Raw genomic sequence first — 19,770 nt, forward strand, 5'->3', positions numbered from 1 at the left:
TATTCACAGGAATTGTGCGAAGTAGAAGTTACAGGTAAGTTATTCACAGGAATTGTGCGAAGTAGAAGTTACAGGTAAGTTATTCACAGGAATTGTGCGAAGTAGAAGTTACAGGTAAGTTATTCACAGGAATTGTGCGAAGTAGAAGTTACAGGTAAGTTATTCACAGGAATTGTGCGAAGTAGAAGTTACAGGTAAGTTATTCACAGGAATTGTGCGAAGTAGAAGTTACAGGTAAGTTATTCACAGGAATTGTGCGAAGTAGAAGTTACAGGTTAGTTATTCACAGGAATTGTGCGAAGTAGAAGTTACAGGTAAGTTATTCACAGGAATTGTGCGAAATAGAAGTTACATGTTAGTTATTCACAGTTATTGTGCGAAGTAGAAGTTACAGGTAAGTTATTCAAAGAGTTATCAAGGACGGAGGATTCTTGGCAATATTTTATTTTTAGAAATTTATCAAGCGTTTTAGTCAATTATCCGGTATCAGAAATAACTTCCGCTGATCGACTCAATGTCTATCCAGGCTTAGGGTTGGTAGTTTAAGCTGATGATTAGGGATAAGGTTAGTGACTTTAGGGTAATGGTTGGTGTTTCTAGTCAGTGGTTATGGGTAGGGTTAGGGGCCTAGTGATTTTAGGGTTAGGGTTGATGATTTTAGTCGATAGTTATTATGGTGGCTAGTGATTTTAGAATTGGCGACGATAGCAGAAAGCTGTATTTCTCAAAATAGTCATTAAGCCAAAAGATATTTTTTTTGGTTCAGTGCCGATCATGTTCTTATTTCAATTGTTAAAATATTTGTTATTTTATTTTGGGTTTAGCTCCTAGCATAGTCTTATTCCAGATGCTTAGCTTTGTATTATATTTTTGACTCGGTACTAATCACAGTCTGGTTCCAGTTGTTTAGATTATGTATTTTACCTTGGGTTCTGCAGCAATCATAGTCCATTCAAGTTGTTCATATTATGTATTTAACCTTTGGTTCATCACTAATCATTGTCTTATGTCAGTTGTTTAGATTTCTATTTTACTTTTATATATTTCAACTTCAACATTTAATCATTCAGCTTTGCTTATGAGATTTCATTAACTGAAACATGCATGGTTTGGTTTTCTATGTATTGTGTCTGTTTGCATAACAAACAACTTCCATATTGGCAATGTTCAAACATCAATATTTGTTTCAGGATGCGTACCAGGGTCGTATGGCGAAAACTGTGAGCTTTCTTGCCCAGCACAATGCACGGATAACATGTGTTTCTCTAATGCGACCTGTGTGTTTGGATGTGATGCCGGGTACCAGGAAACCTTTTGTAACGAAAGTACGTATTTTATTGATTTCTAGTAAATAGAAAAGAGTAAACAGATGATGTGGGTTAACACATGTGGGTACAGCTTTAGGTTGAACTGATTTACATATATTTCAAAATCATTGTAGATAATCTAATAGTCCACAAGATGACAAATGCTTAACACAAAAAAATAGAATGATATTGCTCACATTATTACAGAAATTTGTATTGATAACAAAATGATACTTTGTATGCAAAATGATATAGCACTGTAAACGCTGGCTATGATGTCGAGGTATATTCTCTATGTGACAGTCTATCATTAAGGAGGGATGTACCAACTAATTTTACAGCTAATTAGGGAATACAATACTTATGTTGATTTAAAAACACACTGCCCCTGTCCTTCATCTGTATTAAGTCTCCTTTCAGGTTCAATTCACATTCTTTAAATTGTTTCACCTTTAAAGCTTGCGAAAATGGATATTTTGGCATAAATTGTCAACTGACGTGTGGCCATTGCTTGAATAGCCGAAATTGCAATCCTGTGAACGGAGTATGCCCCCTTGGTTGTGAAACAGGATGGATTAGTGAAAAGTGTAAAACACGTAAGTATAAACGATTTTTATTTATATTATATGTAACGTAGGATAACAACAGGTACTTGATATGCTGAACCTTTGAATCAACATACACCAGAACACATTGTGTTTATTAATGCGTTTTTCAATCAAATGATATGTGATTATACCGTGTCTAAGAAATAATATAAATATATATCATAATAATATTGTGCCTTATAAATAATGTTATTTCCTGTCTTACTTATACAGTATCTAATATATAATATATTTACACTTCGGAATTATATTTGTCCATTAAATAATAAAGTTTCCTGTCGTAATTCTACTGTCTATTAATAACATTTTTACCTGTTTTAGTTATAATGTGTATATAAGAGAATATATTTACATGTCGTAATTATACTGTGTCTATTCAACAATAGCATTACACGTCGTAAAATAACAGTGTATAGTTAATTTTATAACTACCTGACGTCATTATGCTACGTCTATGAAATAACAGAATTACCTGTTGTAGATATTTTATGTCTTTCACATCATATAATAAAATAATAACTTGTCGTTGTGTTACTGTGTCTATTGAATAGTATGAAACAATTCAATTTCTTTTCGTAGTTATACCATATCTATCGAATAAATAAGTATCTGTTGTAAACTACTGTTTATGATATATCACCTGTCACAATTAGTCTTATATGTAATATTTGTGCAATTGGTATTCGGTATATATCTCTTCGTTGTGATCAAGGTACTCGTACCACCAATAAAATAGTTCACATTATGACTATGTCGCGGGGATTGTGCTGTTGACAAATAAAACATCATTATTTATGTCGCATGGTATTGCAGTTGTGTCCCCAGTATTTCTTCTGTAGGCGATTCAGTACCGTAGATCATGAATTTGAGGCTTAATAAGGGATAATTTCATAATTTGTCTACTTGCGTATTCATTTGCTTCTGTATTAAAATCGCCCATACTGTTACACAAGCTCGTATAAATGTGAATATCTGAATATAATATTATTGGGATACATAACATTTGTCTTGTATGATATTTTCCAATTTTATCCTACATGGTAAGTGTGTATGATATCAAAGCTACCTACCATTTTGTTTATTAAGCATGCACTTCCGGTTATTATGGTGCCAACTGTACTGAAGAATGCGGAAGCTGTGTAAACTATACAGCCTGTAATCATACTAACGGTGTCTGTCATGATGGCTGTGCTTCCGGTTTCAAAACAACACCATCTTGTCAGGAAAGTAAGTAAAGATACAAATATAAAAGAACTTTTAACTTTTTAGGAAAAAACAATAACTTATGGATGGGTGGACTGTTGGATGGCTGGATGGATGGGTGGATTGTTGGATGGATGGCTGGATGGATGGGTGGATTGTTGGATGGATGGATGGATGGATGGATGGATGGATGGATGGGTGGATTGTTGGATGGGTGGATGGATGGATGGATGGATGGATGGATGGATGGGTGGATTGGTGGGTGGAACTCCCTACTAGTTAGAACTATTAGTATTTACGATCTGTTATGGTTGGGGTTATAAAGAGTGATAATAATAAACAAATACAAAGGCTTCATGAAGTATGAAATTGATCAGATCAATGTCAGTGCTTGCAAGTTTGATCAAATATAGATATTTGTTCATCGTTTTACATGTATAATTGTAATATGAACTCGATTATAAAACGTTATGTGGTCGTGGATATTTCATCAAGATTTAAATACCAATGTACGTTTCGCTTTTGTCCATTATCTGGTTTCTAAAACATCATTTCATAATTGTATCATGTGTTTTATTTTTTGTATAGAATGTGAAAACCACACCTTCGGGTTGAATTGCTCACAGAGTTGCGGTACGTGTAGGAACGAGTCAGCTTGCGAGCAGACGACAGGAATATGTACGGAAGGTTGTGATCCGGGTTGGCAGGAACCTTACTGCAATGCTGGTAATATATTATGTTGGAAACTGATATAGCATTCTAATATTGGTCATCGACGGTATATACCAAATGTTGCTTTCTATACCAAGGCAACTCATGTGAAATATGCAATTGTCCGTCTACAAAAGTGTCGCAAATCCTGTGGTATTGGGTAAATCAACATAATGTAATTATATCTTTGTAGAATGCCTAAACCATACGTACGGTCATAACTGTTCATCCCAGTGCGGTCATTGTCGAGATGGGGTCCCCTGCAACGTTACTGACGGTCGCTGTTTGGATATTTGTGAACCGGGTTGGCAACTTCCCAATTGTGAAATTGGTAAGCGTGGTCATCTTAGCAGTAATTATTATGAAAATGAAATTCATATCTCATCCATACATCCAAGGAACGTGATCAAATTGTTGTCCGATACTTCCGGGCGTAGCACGTGACCTAATTGTGGTCCGATTCTTCCGGGCGTTCCATATCATTTTGATCTTACCAACAAGCATAGGGTATCCAGTCGTTCAATTCCTAATCACTCCAAAAACAAAACCTTGATGTTGTCCTCTTGTGTAATTTCCATTGTAATGTCAAAATGAAATGAAACAAAAACATTGCATTATTACGACCTGACTAAATATTTTCAAGGGTCAATTGATTAACTAAAAAATGAATCCATATGTTTTCTAGAGTGTGAAAATGGTACATTCGGGACCAATTGCACAAATACATGCGGAAAGTGTGAAGCTGGTTCTAGCTGTGACAATGTGAACGGGGCCTGTACAGAGGGATGTGAGCCGGGCTGGCAACCTCCGATGTGTATAACAGGTGAATACTTTATCACACTACCAAGTACAAATATTGTGTAAATAAGATAAATAAGATAAACAGCAAACACGGGCGTACGCATCTGATACAAATGTTGACATTCATTAAATGTCACTCTGTAAACATTTCATAAAAATATTGGCAAACTTATAAAACACCGTCTTTCGCACATTTTATATATGAATAATAGTGCACAACAAACTTACGTTTTAAGCTCAAAGAAACATTTATTTCAATTTTCGGGATTGTTCCTTTCGGTTCGTTATACATTTAAGACAACGTGTTTTACCGAATGGTGGAATAGCCATTTTTCGCCAAACCAAGCCATGTTGTTTTTATTGTGACCAGTTCCATCAGGTAAATCCCCTCCCAATCATTTTGAAGGTGCCATTCCCACGTTTCTCAACAGTATGATGGAATGACCTTCTCCGTTTCGTTTGAAACTCAAATTATTCACGTGTAATAGTTCTTGGTTGATAACATTTTATGTTGTTAAGTACTTCTAAGCTGTACCACGTATAGGTCAAAAATGGATGTACCATACATTTGAATGTATCATTAATTTGTGTGTATCATACAGTAGTAATATACCAAACAAGAAATTGCTTAAACTGGATGAAATTTTGTAAAACAGATGATATTACGATCTAAATAAGCAGCCATTTTTCTACATACACAGAATGTCAGACTGGTTTCTATGGTGATCAATGTCATGAAGTTTGTGGAGCGTGCGTGAACGGTACCAATTGTCATCATGTCAACGGAACATGTGAACACGGATGTGACGAAGGTTGGCAAGGCAACACATGTGATAAAGGTAAATAAGAGTTTCTAATAATCCTTGAAAAATAATAAAGTCCGATACCCTTATGCATATACATAACGTTTATCAAACTATTACAAAAATTAAAAAAAAATATTGTTGTAGAAAATAATTGTGGTAAGCTGACTAAAAGTGATAGTACTTGCGTGGAAACAAATGATGCTTGATTTAATGGATCTTCCGGTGGTAGCTAGTAATAACTTTAATGCATGCATAGATCTGTCCTGTGGTTATGATGTCATGGCATGACATTAAATTAAGGTCTTTATGGACACCATCCGAGATATGAATGGAAAAGACAAGGAACCGAATCAATAAATGACCACATTTTAACAAAACGACATGGAATTATATGAAAACTTTTCTTGATAATTTTGATGTATTTTGTAACACTATATCTGCATATAGTGAAACTGACCGACCAAAACATCACAGGGTTGATAAGAAGGTCAAGGTGTCCTTGCTCTATATCTATAGCGTTTAAGTTGACATAGCGTTTGTCTTGGGGAGTTAATTATAAAATCAACTACAGGTCAACTTAATCAGTGTACCTGACAGTTAGTATGCATGGTAATTAGAAAACTCTTTAGAATTTGGTAATTCAGAGTCTTATCTATTCAATACTAAATTGAAAATACAATGTATATACATGCAATTTCGATAATCTGAAAGTTTACTTTCCCTTACTTGAAAAGAACATCTCTGCTTTCTTACCTTCCGTGTTTTCATGTCGCAGTCAATTTAAAGTTACATATTTGCTCTGAATAATGAAGATGGAGACTATGGCAACATTTTCTTACACCATGATGGTTTTATTAATACTATCATATTTACTTTTGTTATCTGAACTTCGATAATTCATAAATTGCCATACTCTGTTCCTTGTGGTTTCATCGTTATAACCTATGGTCTATCTTTGAAACATGACGTTTATAGTTGAATCTAAATTTACATTGCGGGTCTCGTAGATGAAACAGAAAGCGCTTACCCAACGGGAATACCTGAAATATCCGTTTTTTAAATATCTTGGTGTTTAACTTTATTTTGTTCATATTTCGCCATTGAGTTTAATTTCTGTTTGATTTGCACTTCATTGTTTTATAATTGTAATTATAGTTCCTTTTAACAATATTATTCATTTAACTTTAAAAAAAAAAAACAGGTCTCAATTGTATCTTTCATCAGTCGAACTAATACTCGTACGTGTTGGTTAGCCACTCGGCAATACTAGTGAAAGTGACAGTCCTCTAAAAAGAGCCAGGATACTGACCACAAGGCAGAAACGCACATATATTAATGTTTTCGTCTCATTTCTACCATAATCAATTTTTGGTACTTTATTAAGTTTTTAGCGTCTGTTAATAAGTAAACAAAGTCTTTTAATAAGTACTATGTGGATATATCGTGAAAATATATAGTCTTTTATAATCATAGATATGAACATTTCAATATGGTAATGTTCCACAGAATGCGATGCCGGATTCTACTGGGAAAACTGTGAAGAAAAATGCGGCAACTGTAAACATGGGACCACTTGTAACCGTACCGATGGAAAATGTCCTGACGGCTGTGACAATGGATGGAAAGGCCAACATTGCGACGAGGGTAAGTATGGATATGCATCGGACAGAAATTTGTAACTTGTCTGTAAAAAAGATGGATATGCTTTATGTCTCTTAAAATGTTTTTTTCTTCATGTAGCCATGCTTTTTGATTGTTACCTCCTGTTTCCACGTTTATTATACTCCCTTAAAGAAGTTGTCTGTCTCTCTGTCTGTATGTCTGTCTATTCGGGCAACTCCAAAACTGTACAGATATCAATTTATTCCCCCTGATACTGTATGTCTCTGTCTGTTTACTTTTGCAATATTAACATCGATATTTTGATAGCTCCTTACTCGGTTCCTTGCAGTTTCATCGTTATTATTCAAGGTCTTTCTTTGAAACATTATAATAATGTAGTAAAACTAAATAAACATTGCTGCTATCGAAGTCGAAACAGAAATCGCAAACCCCTAGGGGATACCTGTTATATCCGTTTTTTAACGTATCTTGGTGTTAAACTTTATTTTGTTCATATTCCGCCATTTAGTTCAGTTAATATTTTATTTTTACTTCTTTGTTTTATATGAATCGCAATTATAGTTTCTTTCAACGATATTATTCAATTGACATTAACAAAAATAGGTCTCAATTGTAACTTTCATCAGTCGAACTAATACTCGTACGTGTTGGTTAGCCACTCGGCAATACTAGTGAAAGTGACAGTCCTCTAAATAGAGCCAGGATACAGACTACAATGTAGAAACACATATATTAATGTGTTCGTCTCATTCCTACCAGATCAATTTTCGATTCTTTTTGTTATCATTTATACTGTTTGTATGGAGGATAGATACTCCTTCTGAGTCATTCTTAAGTCATCACGTTTTTATTTGTGTGTGTTCCGGTAACCAAATAGTTGCCCTTTTTCATTTCCGTTCATTTGCATGTATATATACATCTGTATGTATCATCAACTGTAATCCTTTCGGAACCCTTTTTCTTACTCTTATTTTTATTCATATTTTGGGGTTTTTTGTGTCCCTAGTTTTATCGCCTTTGGGTTGAATTATGGTTTTGTTGACACTTCGGTAGTCTGTTGTTGGTTGTTTATATGCCTGACATGATGAGGTTTCATTGTATTTGTTTTACATTTGAGGTGCTATGCACAAACAAACTTACGTTTTAAGCTCAAAGAAAAACTTATTTCAACCTTCGGGAGTGTTCCCTTCGGTTCGTTAAACATTTAAGACAACTTGTTTTACCGAATGGTGGAACAGCCATTTTTCGCCAAAACAAAGCCATGTTGTTTTTATTGTGACCAATTTCATCAGGTAATACACCTCCCAATCATTTGGAAGTTGCCATTCCCACGTTACTCCAACAGTATGGAGGAATGACTTTCTCCGAATCAATCACGTGTAATAGTTCTTGCTGTTGTTGGTTGATAACATTTCATGTTGTTAAGTACTTCTAAGCTGTACCACGTATAGGTCAAAAATGGATGTACCATACATTTGAATGTATCGTTAATTTGTGTGTATCATACAGTAGTAATATACTAAACAAGAAATTGCTTAAACTGGATGAAATTTTGTAAAAAAGATGATATTACGATCTAAATAAGCAGCCATTTTTCTACAAACACAGAATGTCAGACTGGTTTCTATGGTGATCAATGTCATGAAGTTTGTGGAGCGTGCGTGAACGGTACCATATGTCATCATGTCAACGGAACATGTGAACACGGATGTGACGAAGGTTGGCAAGGCAACACATGTGATAAAGGTAAATAAGAGTTTCTAATAATCCTTGAAATATAATGAGGTCCGATACCCTTATGCATATACATAACGTTTATCAAACTATTTCAAAAATAAAAAAAATATTGTTGTAGAAAATAATTGTGGTATGCTGACTAAAAGTGATAGAACTTGCGTGGAAACAAATGATGCTTGATTTAATGGATCTTCCGGTAATAACTAGTAATAACTTTAATGCATGCATAGATCTGTCCTGTTGTTATGATGTCATGGCATTACATTAAATTAAGGTATTTATGGACACCATCCGTGATATGAATGGAAAAGACAAGGAACCGAATCAATAAATGACTACATTTTAACAAAACTACATGGAATTATATGAAAACTTTTCTTGATAATTTTGATGTATTTTGTAACACTATATCTGCATATAGTGAAACTGACCGACCAAAACATAACAGGGTTGATAAGAAGGTCAAGGTGTCCTTGCTCTATATCTATAGCGTTTAAGTTATCATAGCGTTTGTCTTTGGGAGTTAATTATAAAATCAACTACAGGTCAACTTAATCAGTGTACCTGACAGTTAGTATGCATAGTAACTAGAAAACTCTTTAGAATTTGGTAATTCAGAGTCTTATCTATTCAATACTTAATTGAAAATACAATGTATATACATGCAATTTCGATAATCCGAATGTTTACTTTCCCTTACTTGAAAAGAACATCTCTGCTTTCTTACCTTCCGTGTTTTCATGTCGCAGTCAATTTAAAGTTACACATTTGCTCTGAATAATGAAGATGGAGACTATGGCAACATTTTCTTACACCATGATGGTTTTATTAAAACTATCATATTTACTTTTGTTATCTGAACTTCGATAATTTATAAATTGCCATACTCGGTTCCTTGTGGTTTCATCGTTATAACCTATGGTCTATCTTTGAAACATGACGTTTATAGTTGAATCTAAATTTACATTGCGGGTATTGTAGATGAAACAGAAAGCGCTTGCCCAACGGGAATACCTGAAATATCCGTTTTTTAAATATCTTGGTTTTTAACTTAATTTTGTTCATATTTGGTCATTGAGTTTAATGTCTGTTTGATTTGCACTTCATTGTTTTATAATTGTAATTATAGTTCCTTTTAACAAATATTATTCATTTAACTTTTTAAAAAAAACAGGTCTCAGTTGTAGCTTTCATCAGTCGAACTAATACTCGTACGTGTTGGTTAGCCACTCGGCAATACTAGTGAAAGTGACAGTCCTCTAAAAAGAGCCAGGATACTGACCACAAGGCAGAAACGCACATATATTAATGTTTTCGTCTCAATTGTACCATAATCAATTTTTGGTACTTTTTTAAGTTTTTAGCGTCTGTAAATACATAAACAAAGTCTTTTAATAAGTACTATGTGGATATATCGTGAAAAATATAGTTTTCTATAAACATAGATATGAACATTTCAATATGGTAATGTTCGACAGAATGCGACGCCGGATTCTACTGGGAAAACTGTGAAGAAAAATGCGGCAACTGTAAACATGGGACCACTTGTAACCGTACCGATGGAAAATGTCCTGACGGCTGTGACAATGGATGGAAAGGCCAACGTTGCGACGAGGGTAAATATTGATATGCATCGGACAGAAACTTGTAACTTGTCTGTGAAAAAAATAGATATGCTCCATGTCTCTTAAAAAAAAAACTTCATGTAGCCATGCTTTTTGTTTGTTACCTCCTTTTTCCATGTTTATTATACTCCCTTAAAGAAGTTGTCTGTCTCTCTGTCTGTATGTCTGTCTGTTCGGGCAACTCCAAAACTGTACAGATATCAATTTATTCCCCCTGATACTGTATGTCTCTGTTTGTTCACTTTTGCAATATTAACATCGATATTTTGATAGCTCCTTACCCGGTTCCTTGCAGTTTCATCGTTATTATTCAAGGTCTTTCTTTGAAACATTATAATAATGTAGTAAAACTAAATAAACATTGCTGCTATCCAGGTTGAAACAGAAATCGCAAACCCCTAGGGGATACCTGTTATATCCGTTTTTTAACGTATCTTGGTGTTAAACTTTATTTTGTTCATATTCCGCCATTTAGTTTAGTTAATATTTGATTTTTACTTCTTTGTTTTATATGAATCGCAATTATAGTTTCTTTCAACGATATTATTCATTTGACATTAACAAAAATAGGTCTCAATTGTAGCTTTCATCAGTCGAACTAATACTCGTACGTGTTGGTTAGCCACTCAGCAATACTAGTGAAACTGACAGTCCTCTAAACAGAGCCAGGATACGGACTACAATGTAGAAACACATATATTAATGTGTTCGTCTCATTCCTACCAGATCAATTTTCGATTCTTTTTGTTATCATTTATACTGTTTGTATGGAGGATAGATACTCCTTCTGAGTCATTCTTAAGTCATCAAGTTTTTATTTGTGTGTCTTCCGGTAACCAAATAGTTGCCCTTTTTCATTTCCGTTCATTTGCATGTATATATACATCTGTATGTATCATCAACTGTAATCCTTTCGGAACCCTTGCTCTTACTCTTATTTATATTCTTTTTTTGTTTTTTTTGTGTCTCTAGTTTTATCGCCTTTGGGCTTGAATTATGGTTTTGTTGACACTTCGGTAGTCTGTTGTTGGTTGTTTATATGCCTGACATGTTAAGGGTTCATTGTATTTGTTTTACATTTGAGGTGCTATGCACCAACAAACTTACGTTTTAAGCTCAAAGAAAAACGTATTTCAACCGTCGAGATTGTTCCCTTCGGTTCGTTAAACATTTAAGACAACTTGTTTTACCGAATGGTGGAACAGCCATTTTTCGCCAAAACCAAGCCATGTTGTTTTTATTGAGACCAATTCCATCAGGTAATGCACATCCCAATCATTTGGAAGTTGCCATTCCCACGTTACTCCAACAGTATGGAGGAATGACTTTCTCCGAATCAATCACGTGTAATAGTTCTTGCTGTTGTTGGTTGATAACATTTCATGTTGTTAAGTACTTCTAAGCTGTACCACGTATAGGTCAAAAATGGATGTACCATACATTTGAATGTATCGTTAATTTGTGTGTATCATACAGTAGTAATATACTAAACAAGAAATTGCTTAAACTGGATGAAATTTTGTAAAAAAAAGATGATATAACGATCTAAATAAGCAGCCATTTTTCTACAAACACAGAATGTCAGACTGGTTTTTATGGTGATCAATGTCATGAAGTTTGTGGAGCGTGCGTGAACGGTACCATATGTCATTATGTCAACGGAACATGTGAACACGGATGTGACGAAGGTTGGCAAGGCAACACATGTGATAAAGGTAAATAAGAGTTTCTAATAATCCTTGAAATATAATAAAGTCCGATACCCTTATGCATATACATAACGTTTATCAAACTATTACAAAAATAAAAAAAAAATATTGTTGTAGAAAATAATTGTGGTATGCTGACTAAAAGTGATAGAAATAGCGTGGAAACAAATGATGCTTGATTTAATGGATCTTCCGGTGGTAACTAGTAATAACTTTAATGCATGCATAGATCTGTCCTGTGGTTATGATGTCATGGCATGATAATAAATTAAGGTCTTTATGGACACCATTCCGAGATATGATTGGAAAAGACAAGGAACCGAATTCATAAATGACTACATTTTAACAAAACTACATGGAATTATATGAAAACTTTTCTTGATAATTTTGATGTATTTTGTAACACTATATCTGTATATCGTGAAACTGACCGACCAAACCATCACAGGGTTGATAAGTAGGTCAAGGTGTCCTTGCTCTATATTAATAGCGTTTAAGTTGACATAGCGTTTGTCTTGGGGAGTTAATTATAAAATCAACTACAGGTCAACTTAATCAGTGTACCTGACAGTTAGTATGCATGGTAATTAGAAAACTCTTTATAATTTGGTAATTCAGAGTCTTATCTATTCAATACTTAATTGAAAATACAATGTATATACATGCAATTTCGATAAACCGAAATTTACTTTCCCTTACTTGAAAAGAACATCTCTGCTTTCTCACCTTTCGTGTTTTTATGTCGCAGTCAATTTAAAGTGAAATAACTATGGCAACATTTTCTTACACCATGATGGTTTCATTAAAACTATCATATTTACTTTTGTTATCTGAACTTCGATAATTTATAAATTGCCATACTCGGTTCCTTGTGGTTTCATCGTTATAACCTATGGTCTATCTTTGAAACATGACGTTTATAGTTGAATCTAAATTTACATTGCAGGTTTCGTAGATGAAACAGAAAGCGGTTACCCAACGGGGATACCTGATATATCTGTTTTTTAAATATTCTGGTGTTTAACTTTATTTTGTTCATATTTCGCCATTGAGTTTAATTTCTGTTTGATTTGCACTTCATTGTTTTATAATTGTAATTTTGGTTCCTTTTAACGATATTATTCATTTGACTTTAAAAAGCAATATGTCTCAGTTGTATCTTTCATCAGTCGAACTAATACTCGTACGTGTTGGTTAGCCAATTGACAATACTAGTGAAAGTGACAGTCCTCTAAATAGAGCCAGGATACGGACTACAATGTAGAAACGCACATATATTAATGTTTTCGTCTCAATTCTACCATAATCAATTTTTGGTACTTTTTTAAGTTTTTAGCGTCTGTAAAGACGTAAACAAAGTCTATGTGGATATATCGTGAAAATATATAGTTTTCTATAAACATAGATATGAACATTTCAATATGGTAATGTTCCACAGAATGCGATGTCGGATTCTACTGGGAAAACTGTGAAGAAAAATGCGGCAACTGTAAACATGGGACAACTTGTAACCGTACCGATGGAAAATGTCCTGACGGCTGTGACAATGGATGGAAAGGCCAACGTTGCGACGAGGGTGAATATTGATATGCATCGGACAGAAACTTGTAACTTGTCTGTTAAAAAAATAGATATGCTCCATGTCTCTTTAAATTGTTTTTTTCTTCATGTAGCCATGCTTTTTGTTTGTTACCTCCTGTTTTATGTTGATTATACTCCCTTAAAGAAGTTGTCTGTCTCCCTTGTCTGTATGTCTGTCTGTTCGGGCAACTCCAAAACTGTACAGATATCATTTTTTTCCTCCTGATACTGTCTGTCTCTGCCTGTTTTCTTTTGCAATATTAACATCGACATTTTGATAGCTCCTTACTCGGTTCCTTGCAGTTTCATCGTTATTATTTTAAATTCTTTAATAACAATTGTCCATCTCATGTCTCATACTTGATACTGCCCTTTCTTAATAACTTTGAACATTACAACTTTCGACACAATGGGTTATTTGACATTCCAGTACCAAGAACGCATTTATATAACTCTAGTTATTTTCCAAAACTGATGTCAGAATGGAACAATCCAGCCTGTTTCCCACTATGACATCTCTTGGAGCACTGAAAAAAGGAATGTTTACGTTCATCCCATATGGATGAAGTTCACCAATATGTAATAACATTTGTAAATATCACGGTGATAGAAAAATTAACATAACAGTATGTCAGTTAAAAAATTCTGCAAGTAATTTAAATTCAGATTTATTCAATGCACATCTAAATGAGAGCCCTTCTTTTATGTGTGGCTCCCCCTTCGAAGATCGTGATAATTTTTTCCTGCACTGTCCTTTTTATACTAACCAACGACTAATATTACTTAACTCTCTGTCAGCGATGAGTGATGCTATTCCACTCAATACCCAAACTTGTATTTATGGTTTCCAATCACGAGACGTAAATATGAATATAGATATTGTGGAGACGGTTCAGAATTACATTAGAGACACTAGACATTTTTATTAGATTCTTAAATAACTTTGAAAAATAATCTCTTTTATAACAATTGTGATATTTGAAATATATATTGTCAAATCAAATTCAAAGTACAAATAATATCTTATTTTAATACTTAAAGAAACATCTGTAAAAGTAACATGTGTATGATAAGTATATACTGTTATGTTTTGTAAGGAGAGGGCTTATATAGGCTATGTCTGTTGCCCAATTCCTTTTGTACATAAGATCAGTACAATAAAATATCTGAGATGAAATGAAAAAAAAATCGATTCCTTGCAGTTTCATCGTTATTATTTGAGGTCTTTCTTTGAAACATTATGTTAATGTAGTTAACTGAATAAACTTTGCGGCTATCGAAGTTGAAACAGAAAGCGCAAACCCAACGGGGATACCTATTATATCCGGGTTTTTTTAATTTCTGTTTGATTATACTTCTTTGTTTTTATATGAATCGCAATTATAGTCCCTTTTAACGATATTACTCTTTTGACATTAAAAAAATAGGTCTCAATGTAGCTTTCATCAGTCGAAGTACGTGTTGGTTAACCACTCGGCAATACTAGTGAAAGTGACAGTCCTCTAAATAGATACAGGATACGGACTACATAGCAGAAAAAAATAAAGAATGATATGTTCGTCTCATTCCTACCAAATCAGTTTTCGATTCTTTTTGTAAGCATTTATTCCTGTGTTGCTAATTGTGTATTGAGGTGGTGTCTAAGTTAGCATGTGGATAACAGTTCTAGATGAGATTATAATGTTCTTATGCTTTCAGTGTGTGATCCATTCTCATATGGTGCCTCTTGTTCAAGTATATGTGGACACTGCCTTCACACGGAATCATGTAACCATATCAGTGGAATGTGTGCCAATGGCTGCGAGAACGGCTGGATGTCGCAAGAATGTGACCAAGGTAAGGCTATCTTTCAAACATCTCTCGTTATATAGCTGACCTTTTTTATTAGGAAAAATCTCACTATAAGATGAACTATGAAGGTCACCTGAATTTTACGTTTGAGTTCCTTTTTGAGTACATAATGTTAATGTCTGTAATAGGTACATATATGTTACACAATGTCTGTAATAGGTACATATATGCTACCCAATGTCTGTAATAGGTACATATATGTCACACAATGTCTGTAATAGGTACATATATGTCACACAATGTCTGTAATAGGTACATATATGTTACATGATGTCTGTTTGCTTGCAATTATGGCATTTTTATGTTCTATGTCGGTGTTTGGTTCTATAATAAGTAAAGTTACTTAACATTTATTTCGTGTAAGTGTGTGAGATGTTTTAACCCCTAACATCACCATTTTTTTCAGAAACTGAACAGACAAGTTCTGGTGCTGCTATTGGTGCTGGTGTTGGAAGTAGTGTTGTTGTTGTTTTGGTGGTAATTGGAATAACTATATTTTATGTTATGAAGAGAAGGTACGTGTTTAGTAACAACTGCCAATTTTATTTAGACATACCTGAATACTTATTTTTTATGTACAACAAGTAAGTGTACCTTGCTTCTTGTAATAAACTTGACTTTTTCTCTGTCAGTGCTTTCAGCAAATTCAGATTCATTTATAGCTTAGTTATAAATGACTGAGATACTGGATGCACATAAAAATATCATATTTGTTTACAATTTAGATTGAAATTTTGGCTAACATAATGGGATTGATGTATTGCCACCCCCTAACACACACCTAGCATATATATTTGTGCAGAGGTCCTTATTCAGGGGTGGAAATACATCCTATTATGTTGGCCAAAATATCAACTATAACTGTAAAAAAAAACTATGTACATCCATACTTTTTAATCATTTTACATTGATCTATACATGAATCTGAATTTACTCAAAGCACTGTCAGAAATAATTCAAGTTTTTTCATACCGACAGTTAGGAAGTTACAAAGCTTTTAGTTATAACTGTTGTTATATTGGTCTAATATATCTGAAAGTCCTATGTATGTCTAAATAAAATTTATTAACATTTCTTGTGTGGCTTTTGAGCAAAAATAATTTGATAATTATGAATAAAATTGAAAAATGTGAAAGTATAAACAAAAGGCAGGAACAAAACGCCCTCCTCCCTTTCCTGAGATTTCGTGGGGTCTGATATGACACATATCGTTGACATAATTTAGTCAATGCATAACAAGAACCCACTATGTGCTACCTTGTTCGACATTTTTTTTTATTTGTTACTCAACTTTAAACAATGCATCGCACTTATGAAGAAAGTTTTAAACATTTACTCGTGGTATTGTCAAAAAGAGACCGTTTGTGATGTTGGTCCCCCACGTTAACCTTCATACCTCGGATTGGAACTTATCGGTGATAGCCACCAGAAAGCCCAAATTGGCACCCATACTTTTCTTTAGAAAATAGGTTTATTACATTTTTACCAATAACATATCAGAAATTATCAGTGTGGTAAAAACTTGATGTGAAGACAAACGAAATGTCGTATTTCCACATGGTATAACGTGTAGTATCGATTTAATATTGACCAATCTAAATGGTATTTTCTCTTTGCCGATGTAGATGTTCTCTTCAGTTGGTGATAAATGGTTGTTTTTGTACATCTGTGGTACATACACTGAAACGTCATTTGTGTTCTTAGAAATAGTAAGAACTATATTTCATTAGTGTTGTATGTATCATACTAAACTTAAATATCTTTAATGGTAGCCCAGTCAAATATTTATGTGTTGAACAATCGATTCCATAGATCAGAATACATTTTGAACACTATAGTACAAAATGGTACAAAAACTGAGTTTGAAAGTGTGTAGTAGGGTAGATGCATCAGTGGTCGATCTTGAGGTATTCTGATAAACTTCTGACACCCATACTATGATGTTCGTATGACATTATTGTTTTGTTATTTTTTGAAATATCTATTTGTGTGTGTGTGTGTGTGTGTGTGTGTGCGAGCGCGCTATAAAGATAACCTGTAGTCCTTAATTTAATGTTAACATTGAACTGTCTTCGTTACAGCATTATACTCCTATAATGAAACATTGTCCATCTAGATATTATAGATATAGATTTATATATGCTCTGCATTGCCTCTATATAAACCTACCAAAGTCAGTTGTAGGTTATGAAACCATATCATCATGACGTCATTTTATATGTGAAGACATCAACGTTAACATTGGAGAAAGGTGGATGATACCAAATTGTTATTGTTCTATTGGTTGAAAACATACCCCAAAATTTTAATTAGAAGTAGAAAGTCTTAAATATAAATTATTCATTAACATATGTAATGAACTATATCCTTTGGTAGGTTTATAAAGTGGCAATGAAGACCATATATATACGTAATTAAAAAGCATGCAACTCTTACTTTTTGTTTATCTATTGAGTTTATATGTCACCGAGGTCTTTATTTTAGAAGATCATCAAATCCTCCAGAATCAGAAGAACTTGTTGGAATGCCTACGGTTGACATACCCATGTTTTTGTCCAAAAAACTTCACTCAAATGAACTACATGAAGAATTCAAGGTAATCTACCGAAAAATTTAATTAACAACAAAGTTTTATTTTACACAGTTCCGTTCTTTCCGATAGTTTAATTTCAACCTTGCTTTCGCATGACACGCATATTGTGAAGCGGTAGATGATGTTCGTGATCAGATGGGTGAGATGAGTATGATTATGATTCAGTTTTATATATGTTATATATGAATGAAAAACCCTTACTGAATCGATCCTCTGGTGAATATTGACACAAACACAAAGAAACTCGTATCTACATATATATAGTAATTTGGACCAGTTTAAGAACTTGAGCACTTAAAAACAGTCATTTGGTCTATGCTATTGACTTTAACACTAAATAAAAAGTAATTTTAACTTTGATAATGACTTGAACACCTAGAAATCTTATAACATATCAAGAAATAGCAATTTTCAGTAGGTCAATAACTTTACAACAATCGAGATAACAAAATTAATACTAGTGTGAACTAAGTAACTGACTTACTACTGAATGTACCTTTAATTGGAAGATTATTGACTTTGGCACAAAACTAATGAAATGGATTAATGCCTTATACAAATTTTAATGGAAACAAAATATACCAGCATCGATAACCTAAAGTTAGAAATATTCATGTTTGATGTGTTATAGTGTTACACAATGTTAGGCCTACATTGTATGGTTGAATTTTAGCAACTTCCTGGTGGTGCTGTCCATGCCTGCGATGCTGGTCAAAGACCTGAAAACAAATCTCGAAACCGCTTTCTGACAACGTTTCCATGTATGTAGATATGTTTAAAATTATCGTATTTATGTTAGCTTCGTGCTTGCCTTCGTTTTGTATTTAACCTAGTTTCCTTTTTTTCATTAACGTTTTGCTATTTTTTCGTTTATGCATTTATCTTGAAGGCTAGTTGTGTAAGTTCGTATATGTTTTAACCTAGAACTGATGATTCTGTGTATATATCAGTTAATTGGCTCTGGGCAGCTTAGATGGGTTTTTTCTTTCTTTTTTTTGTGTGTATTTTTGTGTGTATTTTTGTGTTTTTTTGTGTGTTTTCTATGTTTTCTATTTTCTTCTTCTTTTTTAAGCTTACATCAAGATATGGAGTAACTCCTTTCAATTTAATTAAAGAATTACTACTTTACTTACAGGAGTTGGTGTAGCCCTACTTACAAATTATATATCTATTTGCTGAAATTGGCTTTTGATCCTTAACAGTGTGTGATGGCTAGTGTGTTATACATATGGACTGTATGGCCTGTATCTGTTGAGGGAATAAATTCAATATCACCAAATATTTATACCCAACAGTTTACCTTATATGAATACCAGTAACTCATTGTCAGATACTTGATACTATTCACTGAAGATAATAGTCTAGTAAATATCTCAAATTAAATATCCCTAGTGAAAGGGTTACTATATCTCAAGAATAGTGAACAAGTCTGTTTACATCAAGTAGTTACTTCGCCTTATCCCAAACATCATATCAATGTACAAATATATGTCTGTGTTTCTTACCACCTGTTGGCACTTTAAGGAGAGGACTTAGATAGGCTATGCCTGATGTCTGATCGTATTTACTATTGCTTATATTGTCAATAAAATTTGTTGAAATTGAAATTGAATAT

General features: G+C 33.6%; 1 protein-coding gene across 7 annotated transcripts in view; it reads left to right on the forward strand.

The window, feature by feature from the left end:
- LOC110461538 (multiple epidermal growth factor-like domains protein 6) overlaps positions 1-19,770 on the forward strand; it is a 71,937-nt gene that overhangs the window by 31,440 nt on the left and 20,727 nt on the right. For 4 of the 7 annotated variants that reach the window (XR_002464146.1, XM_021515044.1, XM_021515046.1 and 1 more), the window contains 16 exons: positions 1,191-1,325; positions 1,766-1,903; positions 3,002-3,142; positions 3,707-3,844; positions 4,023-4,160; positions 4,515-4,652; positions 5,332-5,469; positions 6,943-7,080; positions 8,668-8,805; positions 10,275-10,412; positions 11,999-12,136; positions 13,569-13,706; positions 15,410-15,547; positions 15,969-16,077; positions 18,047-18,158; positions 18,829-18,916. Coding sequence is in view for 6 of the 7 variants with exons in the window: in XM_021515044.1 (XP_021370719.1) it covers positions 1,191-1,325; positions 1,766-1,903; positions 3,002-3,142; positions 3,707-3,844; positions 4,023-4,160; positions 4,515-4,652; positions 5,332-5,469; positions 6,943-7,080; positions 8,668-8,805; positions 10,275-10,412; positions 11,999-12,136; positions 13,569-13,706; positions 15,410-15,547; positions 15,969-16,077; positions 18,047-18,158; positions 18,829-18,916 (2,103 nt within the window). In the remaining variant the exon portion in view is untranslated. The remainder of the gene's footprint in view (positions 1-1,190; positions 1,326-1,765; positions 1,904-3,001; positions 3,143-3,706; positions 3,845-4,022; positions 4,161-4,514; positions 4,653-5,331; positions 5,470-6,942; positions 7,081-8,667; positions 8,806-10,274; positions 10,413-11,998; positions 12,137-13,568; positions 13,707-15,409; positions 15,548-15,968; positions 16,078-18,046; positions 18,159-18,828; positions 18,917-19,770) is intronic. The other 3 variants (XM_021515045.1, XM_021515048.1, XM_021515049.1) reach the window with 3 other exon arrangements.

Source organism: Mizuhopecten yessoensis, unplaced genomic scaffold (genome assembly GCF_002113885.1).
Source record: "Mizuhopecten yessoensis strain PY_sf001 unplaced genomic scaffold, ASM211388v2 scaffold10635, whole genome shotgun sequence".
NCBI classification, from domain to species: domain Eukaryota; kingdom Metazoa; phylum Mollusca; class Bivalvia; order Pectinida; family Pectinidae; genus Mizuhopecten; species Mizuhopecten yessoensis.